The sequence below is a fragment of the Actinia tenebrosa genome, unplaced genomic scaffold (assembly GCF_029948245.1).
Source record: "Actinia tenebrosa isolate PJP-AT-01 unplaced genomic scaffold, QUT_ActTen_1.0 PGA_scaffold4__44_contigs__length_22323623, whole genome shotgun sequence".
NCBI lineage: Eukaryota > Metazoa > Cnidaria > Anthozoa > Actiniaria > Actiniidae > Actinia > Actinia tenebrosa.
The window spans coordinates 12,237,157-12,249,438 of NW_028292581.1; the positions used below are offsets into that span (position 1 = coordinate 12,237,157).

Consider the following 12,282-nt stretch of genomic DNA (forward strand, 5'->3'; position numbering starts at 1 on the left):
GTCCGATACCTCTATCAGCCGGGGGAACTCGAAGGTGGCAGTAAGAGAGCCACGGATCCTAACTGGTCTTTGGAAACGTATGAGATTTCGAAGTCCGTCACCAAGGAAGGGCAACCTGTGTTGTATTACCTAGATGGCCCAAGTCGCGGATTTGTCATGGAAGAGCTGCTCATAGTTCCTAAAGACTCAGAGTAGCGCTGCTCCACGCGCCCGATTACACTCTAGGCATGTCAGTCTTACGTTGCCTCTACAATGCCCGCGTTTATTATTTATACGATCCACGGAGAACTGCTGATCATCATTTGGGTCGAACCTCCATAGTAGAGGTATGTTACATTTGGCACACCGCGCCCCTTTCTTATAGACGTCGTCCACGCATAGGTCGAACGTCATATTTTTTTCTTCGTCGTGTCTTTTGTAGCGAAGGAGTTTCTTAGCAATGTTTTCCTTAGCTATGTCTTCTGGCGTCTTATCGTAACGCAATTGCGGACCCCAGGCTCTTTTCAACTGTTTGGCATACTCTACGCGGCTTACGGCGGTGTAGATAAGGTTGCTCCAACACAGCCGCTGGTCTATGATCCATAAGGTTTCTTTTATGGTAAGCCCTTGCGCGCTGTGGACTGTCATGCAATAGCCTAAGCGCCAGTCTGGATGGGAGGTTATTTTTTCCACCTTTTCTATGGGTACCCAGGCTTTATCGTGCGTTACTGCGTTCTGCAGTTGAACATTCGTGCCTGGTACCCAGACATCTTTTCTTTGCATGCGGGTGTCGTGGGGTTTATAGCAAACGGGCACCAAATGACTAGGGAAGCGCTTTCGGTGTATATTTAACAAATCCTTTTGTATGCGAGACTGTGCTGCGCGTTTGCTGCTCAGCACCAAATCCTTTGGATGCCACGCGTATAGAAAGTCCTCGTAGGACTTCGCTCGTACACGTTTGCGCAGCGTCTTGCATTGGTCGGCGTCACTGAGGCCCCTTAATTCCGCTTTCAGATTTCTTACTTGATCCTTACTGCGGTAGTCGGTGTTAATTTCCTCCGCATGGTCTACCATTTCTTTTAGCCATTCGTGGGGCATCTCTCCGGCTATAGGAGGAGGCTGGCAGGGATCTCCGGCAAATATTACTTGACATTTCCCGCGGAGGAATTCTACGAATTCTTTGAGGATTTCCGAAGGCACGGTGCAAATCTCATCCCAAAGTATTACCGGAGGTATGTCATGGATGGCTTCCGGCACCCACTTTTGACCATTCCAGCGAAAGAAGCTGTGGTAGGTTTGTGCGTCGTGGCCCTGACTGCAGAGTTCTCTTTCCAAACGGTGCGTTGGCGTTAGCACTTTTAAGGCCGGAAAGAGTTCCAAGACGCGCGTAGTCTTACCGCTGCCTCCCGTACCGTAAAGGTAAGAGAAGCGTTGGTAGGAAATGGGGTCCTTTACGGTTGGCATGGGCCTCATTGTGGGCATTACGACGCCCCAAGTATTTTCTCCGTGATATTCTACACGTTCTCTCCATGCTTTTATCTCCTCATCTTTAACGCGCCATTGACCACTTTCCGCCAACTCATCTTCGGTGTAGAATTCCTTCATCTTCTTTAACACGTCAGGCTTTACATACAAGGAATCCGTAGCTACGCGCGGGATGTCCTCTTTATCAAACCGCAGGAGCATCGCAAGTAGGTTAATATGCGCATATGCTAACATGCTGGCACGCAGATGATAATATTGCGGTCGATGGTCCTGGTAGTAACACAAAGCATTCCATTTGTGTAGTTTATCATCTACGAGGTAATCCCATTTCTCCACGGATACCATCGTTCCTTCATCATGTGCGCGCTTAATAAGGAAGCTTAACTCTCCTTCGTCTGTTATCAGGCGTCGCTGCATATGTTTCTCGCCCTCCTTAGCGCCCTGCGTGAATTTACCTATGACCACACGCGCTGTGGGGTTATGCTCAGGTAACCACTGCGTAAAGGCGCTGTGACAAAGTATGGCTTCATGCGCTGTGTATTTTAAAAGTTTACGCTCTTCAAAGAACTTCAATAGCGGTATGGGTATCCATTCTTTCTCCTGCAGGTGCTTCCCGTACCACGCGTAAATTATCGGATGTAAGCCCTTTGCTAACTTCCATGAGGTTAATCGTACGAACCCCGTTGCTGGGGCGTCATAGCTGCCGTCTAAGGACACACGAAAGAACTGTGAGTCTGGATGTCCGTAGCGGTCATAATACTCCTTACAATCCCCCAATCCTTTAAAACTTGCAGGGTAACAGTGTTTCATGTCTAAGGAGACGTATTCGTTTTCGTCATACTCCATGTTCCACAGACCTCCATGACCGTGTTCTACGCAGGCTTTGGCTATGTCGGCGAATTCCTTAGGCGTGGACTTCCATCCGTTTCTTTTCTTTGCGGCTAAGAAGTCCAAACTACGAGAGCTAAGGACCTCGTCTGAGAAGTCCTCACCAAGGGTTTCACAGGCACTTTGAATGCGTTGGTGTTCAATTTCGGGGCGGTAAAGAGTACCATCCTGCGTCATAAACTGACTTCCCTCCGCGTCCATCAACCAAACGGAGTTTTCATGAACTAATTCTGTCAATGGTGAAGCTTTATAGACCTTAGTTTCCTTCTTTTTGGGGAACCTAAGTTCTCGCCAAGCGTGTCCGTTGTGTTGGTAAATGATTATGGGGGCACCTCTACCTCCGTATTTGTGCGTACCTGGGTAAATGAACCCGTCAGTGATATCTTTTACGTGTATGCGGCGTTCTAAGGCAGTCTCTAACTTCTTGATGTTGTCTATGGTGGCTCCGGCCTTATGTGTGTCTTTTTCCCATTTCCTGATGGCTTCTCTTCTCTTTAAAGTTAACTTACTACCACGGGTGGAGTCCTCAAAGAACTCTCTTACTAACTTCGCAACACAGTTACCTGGATGTCGCATTGGTTTGAGCTTCTTAACGTCGGGCTTCTTAATCTCGTAAGCACCGTAAATGACCACAGTAACTGGATAAGCGACCTCGTAAAACATCATGTCAATGCCTACCAATGCTCCCGGGCGCGTATTTTCACTTAAGACAAACAGGTCCTTCTTACCAGACGCCCGTATTGGATTGCGCCCCTTTTCTATCATCCACTCACCGTCTAAATACTTTATAAATGTTAACTCCAAACGGTATTCACCTTCGGGCATTAAGTTAATTATTCTTTCTGCTCTTTCTTCTGTCATCGTCTCATCTGTATCTCCCTCCATGAATGTTGTGAAGGCAAAGTCGGCGTCCAGGCGATCCAACACCTGAGTTCTCAGCTTACGCACAGTTTTGTTTCGTATGCTCTTGATGGCGTCCATCTATATCCGACAAATATCTTAACCTCCGTTTGCGGTACCCAACAGAGCAGCAGTAAGGGGGACTTTTCGCGCTGCCACCCGATCGCGCAAGACCCCCTGTAGGGCCTCGTCACTGCTCCAAAAACCCCACCCCCCCCTGGTGTTTTTCGATTTGTGATTTTTGGCAATGCCGGCGCTTCGCGAGTCCCCCTTACTGCTGCTTACGAAGCATTTTAGTGTTGAACGCTCTGCAAGGCTAGAATTATTTTCTAAACGAAAACAAATATTTCATGATAATCACGTGTTATGACGTCCGATCTCACTAAAAATTGCATCAAACATTAATTCAATCTTTATGTGACTTATGTGCAAAAAAAGATTTGCAATCGGATAAAACACGTTTATGCACCAGCGTTCCAAAAGTGGAGGGTAGCGGTCAAGCGTGAGGGGGTCCAGCCACCTTAAAATGACGGGTAGGTATTGTGAAGTTGCCATGACGACCAATTGACGCCATTGACAAGTTTGGAAAAGTCTTTTGTTTACCATTCCAATTTATAGAGCGCGGGGATTTTGAATTTTTAACTCTAAAACTCAACCAACCAAACAAGCAAGCAAGACCTAAAAAATTTACTTTGAGAAACGCAATGGCTACGTTATTCCAGTTAGGATCTCGAGGATATCACGCTACCGTCAATGAATTCAAAGGACTAATGAAAATTAATTTTTTTTTTGAAACAATCTTATGTGTTGAGCAAATTCTTGAGAACATTCTTCCATAATTCTTTTAAAAGCAAACACCAAAGTTCAGCAATCATCCAAGCGTAAATCTTCCAAACTCTAAAGATATCCCTCATGAAACTCAATAAATACTTCGAGTATTTGATGACTATTGTATCCAACACAATGCACTTAATGACCTACTAAGTTCTTCCTAATTATGCAAAAATCAGCTGAAAATGATTAGTTCTGTTATCTTGTTCTTTATTATACAAACAGCAATCGTTCTATTTCATACTGGACCATAGTACAATGATTCTAAAATTCCCTTGGCATTCAAGCTTATTGATGCGGTCATATCTCTTTCCTTCAATCATTTTTTGTCACGTGATAAATAAGACACGGTATCAAAACAATTTTCTGAATGCACAAATCTACAGGAAGCCCATATCCGATTTAGTTATTGAAAAACGCAATTCTTAATTTGACGGCCAAGGCCGTTTGAAATACCAAAATTAATAACTGATTTTATAATAATCTTATATTTGCTTATTTATTCTATGATTGAGAGGTCGATGAGAGGTCGACGAGAGGTCGATGAGAGGTCGATATGAGGTCGATGTAAAATTTCGAGGTCTTATTTCACGTTTCAATGATTTTATTGACTTTTTTGATGAATCCCCATACATTTCCTTATAACAGGACAGCACAGAAACCAAGCTTGGGCTACCTGTGATTTATCATATATATTTATGTCTTATTTAAAACTTATTTTATAATTTTTTAGAAGGCCCAGTGTAAGATTAGCTTTGCTAAACTGGTGTATTTTATAAATACATTCTTAAACCTTCTTTAAATAAAGTTTACTTGCTTGCTTGCTTGCTTGCTTGCTTGCTTGCTTGCTTGCTTGCTTGCTTGCTTGCTTGCTTGCTTGCTTGCTTGCTTGCTTGCTTGCTTGCTTGCTTGCTTGCTTGCTTGCTTGCTTGCTTGCTTGCTTGCTTGCTTGCTTGCTTGCTTGCTTGCTTGCTTGCTTGCTTGCTTGCTTGCTTGCTTGCTTGCTTGCTTGCTTGCTTGCTTGCTTGCTTGCTTGCTTGCTTGCTTGCTTGCTTGCTTGCTTGCTTGCTTGCTTGCTTGCTTGCTTGCTTGCTTGCTTGCTTGCTTGCTTGCTTGCTTGCTTGCTTGCTTGCTTGCTTGCTTGCTATCAGTCGAGGGTAGTTCCAGACAGGACTATTGTCATTCATAACATAAACATAACATAACATTCGTAAATATTCATAACATTTTCTTTCGAAAGGTAATAAAAAGTGTTGTTTTTTTAAAATCAATTTTATAGTCATTTGGCATACCTTAATTTTTTACATTGTAAACAATTGTACATTAGGAACAGGATCATTCGAAAAGTAGACGATCAGGACAACAGGAGATGTTAAGATTATCAAATGGTAGGTCTTATTACTTGACGTATATCAAATGTAATTCATCTGTGCCAGTACTGTAATGTATATTAAGTGATAACTCCTCATACGTGGAAGGGATTCTAGTATTTGTAGTTAATGACGCCATAATGCAATTGTCCTATTAGACATGACATCTTTGTTTGTGTTGCACGTATACACCTATTTCAGAAATCGTTGTCACACCAAAAGCCTCAAGCAACAAGCCAAGACCGCAGAGAACGCCGGTACTTTTAGCTGTAATTAGTTTATTCATGGTGTATTTTCATTTATTGACTTCACAAATTGCTCCAAGCAAGGCTGCTTGAGATGATAATTAGTGGAGAGCTATAGCCACTTGCATGGACCAAGAATAAATCAATTATAATTAAAAGTACCAACGTTCTCTGGAGCCTTGGCTTGTTACTTGAGGCTCTTGGTGCGACAACGATCTTCGAAATAGGCGTATATGACGTGCCCTCTATGACACGGGGTATCTTATGTAATCTTATCTATCGTGTCTACCTATGGTTATGCTTTGTAATGGTTTTAAGCCGCCCGCATTTTTTATTTATTTTAGAAATAACGCGTCTCAAGGCCGAAGTAGAGTCAGGAAAGTTATCCCTAGAAGCCGCGAAGAAAGAAGGCGTCATTATGAATCTTACTCTCAAACAAAAGGAGACTGAGATCGAACGACTCAACGAACTGACGAGGTACAGAGTACTAGAAAAGTCATTAGAGAGTCTTAGATTGGCTTTTTTTCTCCCCGCAAACGGCAAACGTGACCACGTTTTCATCGTTTTCCTGCATTTTACTTTACCTTTTACAAACCTTCTCACCAAAGACAAATATTCTTTTGTTTTTCTACTACTTGGACTTTTTTGCGATTCTTTTTAAGCTATTTAAAATAAATTTTAAATGGTCAACTGACGTTTCACGTTTGCCGTGAACGTAAATCTAAAACTCTCTATTAACTCTTCCTCAACCGCGAACAACTAGGCAGAATTGCGTTAAAGTATTCACTCTGAAAAAATGTCAAATTTTATCGAACCCTGAAACAACTAGACTTTCGCAAAGTTCGCCGCCCGCTTTGTTTTTTCTTTTTTCTTTTTTCTTTTTTCTTTTTTCTTTTTTCTTTTCCTCGCTTCGCTCGAATCTAAAAAAACACCGGGAAACAAGAGAGGTCGACTTGGGGCAAGTCTATTAAACAACCTTTGAGTTTATCTGTATCTGCGAGCTAGCACCCTGACTTTCTAAAATCTAATGCGTTTACCACTCCTGGGTGGACGGCTAAATGCCTAACAGGCATTGCAACCCAATTGATAAGGCAGCCGGTAGATCGAATTAGAATTTAGAAGTTGAAGTCGGAGAACCCGGAGAAAAAGCCCTCAAAACACAGAAGAGAACCAACAAACAACTCTACTCACATACGACACCGAGATCGGCAGGACTCGAACTCAGGCCACATTCGAGAGAGGCGACGCATTAGCAGCACCCGTGCAACCCGTTTACACGGGCATTAACTTTGATCATTCCAGACTTTATGTTTCAGGGTTCAATCTGCATGTGAGTTAACCGTGCCTTGACTTAGATCAGCCCAGAGGTTGTTTCAGGGTTTGATCTGTGAGTTAACCGTGACTTGACTTAGATCAGCCCAGAGGTTGTTTCAGGGTTTGATCTGTGAGTTAGCCGCGCACTGACTTTGATCAGCCCAGAGATTGTTTCAGGGTTCCATCTGTGAGTTAACCGTGCCTTGACTTAGATCAGCCCAGCGGTTGTTTCAGGGTTCAATGTATGAGTTAACCTTGCCATGACTTAGGTCCAAAGGCTATCGATAAGAGAGCCCGGGGGGAGACTTTCTTATAAAAGGAGGCGGGGGTCCTCGTCGGAAATTCCGAAAATGACCCCTAAAAGGGACCTGTATTTTGGGATGATGGGCGTGGCAGTGATGAAATTTCACCCCTAAGAGGGACCAATCAACAGCGCATTTTTTTTGTTTGGTTTCTCGATTTTATTTGCATCAAACGCCGTCTGCCCTAACGAATTTATGACGACGTCGTCATATACAAATCGCTTGCCTTTTTGTAGATGTTATACCCTAAAAGGGACCACAAAATTCAGTTGGTGCGCATTCCCGTCGTTATCACCCTAAGCGGGACCAAAACCCTGATTTCAGACCCTAAGAGGGACGACGAGGACCCCCGCCCACTTTTATAAGGGAGTCCCCCCATCCCCCGGTTAAAAGAGACTTGTCGCCTGGAGTTACCTTACGTATGCATACTCTTCGTTTCGTCTTCCAGAAGTCTACAACAGTCCATGCAGCGCGTGCTGGGAGATATCCAGACCTATCAACCTAACAGTCTCTCTAAAGACGGCTTATTATCTAATCGATTAGATTTGGTTTACAATAAACATTCAGCAGATCTGGAAAACTTAAGGTAAAGAGGGATAATAGTTATAAACTTATCCTATTAGATTGAATAGAAAACTTGCATTGCTGTGTTTAAAACACCACTTGATTTAGTGACGGACGGCAGAGCTATTTGCCAACCATTGAACAAAACATCTCTTTGTATTTGTAACTAATGGTCAGGAGCTCTGGTTGGGACATTGATATCTATACTGATGACAGCGTGAATATCGCTATAACCCTTTACTGAGAGTGTTAAATTATGATCTAGTGATGTGGTAGTGTTTGTACTCCAGCTATACCAGAATACACCTTGTTCAGTTGTTGAGCTAAGAAAAGCTGCAAGAGAACTTTTGTTTATGCCCGTGTAAACTTACCCTTAAGAGCTCGAATGCGAGGCGTGGAATCAATACTGAGAATATTGTCAGACGGGTGATAGGCACTTAGTAAAGAATGAAATGTTCTTATATATATTTGAATATTCATCCCATTTTTACTTCCAGACCAATACTTACATCTACTCGTTCAAGAGACTATCACTCACCAGGTGTTAATATCGCAACAAAATCACGTGACATCAACACCAGCACCACCCAGGAACATAGACCCACCAGCCTCGACCACGAGGCTCCGATATTTGACGACCACCCTCTCGTTAGTCGTCACTCATTTGAAGGCTTTCAGAACAAAAGTCCTCCAACAAATCATCAAAGAAACGCTAACCAAACCCTCGAGATGATGTCCACAGATGGGCCAGTATATTTTAGCCCCAAGGCATCTTTAGGACCAGGGCCTTGGACAGCAGGAGATTCTGTGTACCTCAGTCCTGAGTATAAAAATAAAAGCGGCGAATTGTCTTCACTGTCGTCGAGAGACGAAGAAGAATTTCAGCGAGATTTGCAAAATCTTGATGCAGAGATAGCTAGGATACAAAGAAGCCTACGGGAAACTGCAAAGAGAACTTCAAACACTTGAATCTCGTCCTGACTAAACTTCCTCTTCGATGTGCTTTTGCCGAGCTTTTGCACCGTAGCTAAAGCAAGTGAGTTCTTTCATATTTAAAGTGATGTGCTCTTTAGAATGCAGTCCTACTGATTTGGGGCAAACGAGTGAAAAAAAGTAAAGTACTGACGAGTGAAGTACTGCAAAAAGGTGTGAAAGGCAGGCTTCATTCCCAGACAAAGTACAACGATCATTAGAGAAAATTCCTCAATGAATAAAAACTTCACTGCAGCAGTTTGCAGTTTACAAATTCTCAATAGAAAAAAATATTAGATAGATAAAAAGATATATATAATTGTTGAAATAAAATGCAGATGAAATGTTCATCCAGCTTGAACTTGTACCTGACTAAACGGATTGTTTTCCTCTGTATCCATGACGATAGATCCAGTAAGTTCTAAGCTTACTAAATGCACTGCAATACCAACTCGATTCAGTGTTTCCCTCAACCTCCGAAGGGCTAATGTGGCGTGCACCAACTATCCAGCTATCCAGAAGTCCTAGGGTGCCAGTGACCCCATTTTTCATTGAACTTTTACTGGTAACTTGCGTGTATTTGGAAAGAGGCGAGGGAGGGATGATTTGTTGAAGTTAGTGGATGTGAGGGTACCCCTCGTGCAATTACAAGAACTTTTAAAGCATCTGCACTCTTTCCTATTTCTTTCCTTTATTATTGATACTAAAAAAAAAAAGAAAAGAAAAAAAGAATCTTCTAGCGGGAAAAATTTCAAAGTCTCAAGCGTCCAATTCCAGTTCCTTCATGACACGAAGGTAGGTGGTTCTTGTGTACTGGAGCATGACGTGACTCGCCAAGCACCTGCTATGCCACAGGCAGCCCAAACAAGATATGTAGAATAAAATATAAAATAAAAGATGTCGCTGAAATATTTGCTGTAAAATTTGCTGCGATCCTTTGTCATACCTTTTTCAATCTCTTGGCGAAGTTTCAGCGGCATTTGAGACCGTTTTGGGATTTCGTCTTTTTGGAAATCCGCTCCTGCGATTAATACAAAAATAGTTATCATATGGTTGGTCTTTCTGTGGTCATACGATAAGTAATCTTGTCAAACTCATGAATAATGCATGAGGAAAACAACAGAAATCACGATCGTGAAGAGTGTTGTAAATCTGATACAAAATTGTGTTCATTTGCATAAAATTTAAGTTGGATTTTCCTGGCCAGATTCACTTTAATTTTAAAAAATTTAGTGAAACACAAAGGAACTAACCTAGACGTTTGACAAGCAATCTACAGCATTCGTGTCCGTGTTGTATCCGATATACAACATGGCCGCTCATTAGAGTATGCACTGGGGAAAAAACATGGCGGCCAAAGTCAGAGAAAGTAACTCAATAGACTAGCAATGCATTTAAAATTCTAAATCTACTTATAAGGACTACCTATGGTTCAAATGGTACATTGTGGTTTCAATTATTTTATGAAATTATCGTGAAATGCTACCTCTTTGTTGGCCGAGAAACAACTGAAATCAACGACAATCCTTTGCGCGCGTTTCCCGCCAAGATGACCTAGTTAATATTCTATGCACACAACTCTCAACTCGCATGTTAATTTTTGAGGAGGGAGGAAAACCGGAGAAACCGGAGAAAAAACCTTGTGGCAAAGTAGCCTGCAAAGCAGGCGTTCTTGTGGGTTTGGGGAAAAACCGGAGTTTTGGGGGAACTTTGGAACGAGGGAGAATTGAAACCGAGCAACAAAGAACGTTCCCTTTTTTTGCTAGGTCCCATTTTTCTCGCGGGCCCTTGGTCGAAACAGGAACCCCAAAACCCCGATTCTTCCTCTCAAATCCATCAAAAGAACGCCTGCTCTGTAGGCTAGTGGCACGGTATAGAGAACAACGCATCAAACAAACTCTATTCACATATGGCATCCGCTGGACTCAATTTGTACAGGAAAGAAGTTTTTTTTGTGATTCTCCCATGACTATCACTCAATATTTTCTAAACACTTTTTGTCGTGATTCGTTATTCTAACAGCAGGTGTCTCGATTGCATCATGGACAGATTAAAATTTCTACTCGCTTAGTTTCCCGGGCGTAAAATTTTATATTCACTTATGTATTGTTTACATTCGAAAAGAAAAACAAGCGAATACAATTAAGTTAACACGCACTGACGGTAAAATTAGATGCTTAGGGACACTGCAAGTCTCGTTCTTTTCCTGTATTTAATGACAGATAATTTACGTGAGGTACGTTGTATGGACAATTTAATCAAGTACTTTTTATCACGCTTCAGTTCTTTTGTGAGGACACCAGTAGAGTGCAAACAATATATAGAGGATATTACATGGGCGCGCGGAGATACGAATTTTATCTTCGAGTGATGAAAAGATCTCTCACGAGTGAGAGATTTTCAACACGAGAATATAAAATTCCTATCTCCAAGCGGCCATGTAATATTCTGTTTATTATATGATTATCAATGAAGTATGTTTTGGCTTTTTTAGGCAATTCTTTCCGTGTATTTTTGAATAGCCATCGCAATGGTGTTATTTTCACACGTGAAAATAACATGTTATTTTCACGTGTGAAGATATCAATTTTTCGAAATAGAGAAATAGAGGATATTACATGGGCGCGCGGAGATACGAAATTTATCTTCGAGTGTTGAAAAGATCTCTCACAAGTGAGCGCAGCGAACGAGTGAGAGATTTTCAACACGAGAAGATAAATTTCGTATCTCCAAGCGCCCATGTAATATTCTGTTTATTATATAATTATCAATGGAGTATGTTTTGGCTTTTTCAGGCAATTATTTCCGTGTATTTTTGAATAGCCATCGCAATGGTGTTATTTTCACACGTGAAAATAACATGTTATTTTCACGTGTGAAGATATCAATTTTTCGAAATAGAGAAAAATAGATATTTCATTGGTAATTATATAATAAAAATAGATATTTCATTGGTAATTATATAATAAAAATAGATATTTCATTGGTAATTATATAATATATCCGTGAAATATTAGTAATACTAACTTACACTATTTTATGCTAATTCTATTGTTTTCTTTTTTTAACTAGTACGTGATTTTGAACAATTTAGTAATTAGTGTTTCACGGATATATTGTTTGCACTCTACCTACATCGAACCTTTTGTGGCTGCTATTTTGATTGCAATTTGGTTGTTTTTACATTTCTCATGTATTTCTCAAACTCGATGCTCTAGGTGCACGTTTTGGTATTTCGCGCTTGTCAATATAAAGAACATTCACTTCATCAATCTATCGATCAAAATTCAAACGAACAGTTTGATACAGCCGAAACAGCCATTTTTTATCCATACAATTCCTTATAAAATATTTTATAATTAATGCCGAAACTCTATCTACTTACTTATCAAAACCTCTTTACATGTCTAATATTTTTATTAGCATTTTATT

At 41.3% G+C, this 12,282-nt stretch overlaps 1 protein-coding gene across 1 annotated transcript in view; it reads left to right on the top strand.

The window, feature by feature from the left end:
• Positions 1-9,215, top strand: part of LOC116302556 (uncharacterized) — a 33,663-nt gene extending 24,448 nt beyond the window's left edge. Inside the window, exons 12-15 of the mRNA XM_089037092.1 lie at positions 5,411-5,471; positions 6,043-6,175; positions 7,763-7,900; positions 8,376-9,215. Coding sequence (XP_088893218.1) covers positions 5,411-5,471; positions 6,043-6,175; positions 7,763-7,900; positions 8,376-8,847 — 804 coding nt within the window. The 3' untranslated portion in view covers positions 8,848-9,215. The remainder of the gene's footprint in view (positions 1-5,410; positions 5,472-6,042; positions 6,176-7,762; positions 7,901-8,375) is intronic.
• The last annotated feature ends 3,067 nt before the right edge of the window (positions 9,216-12,282 follow it).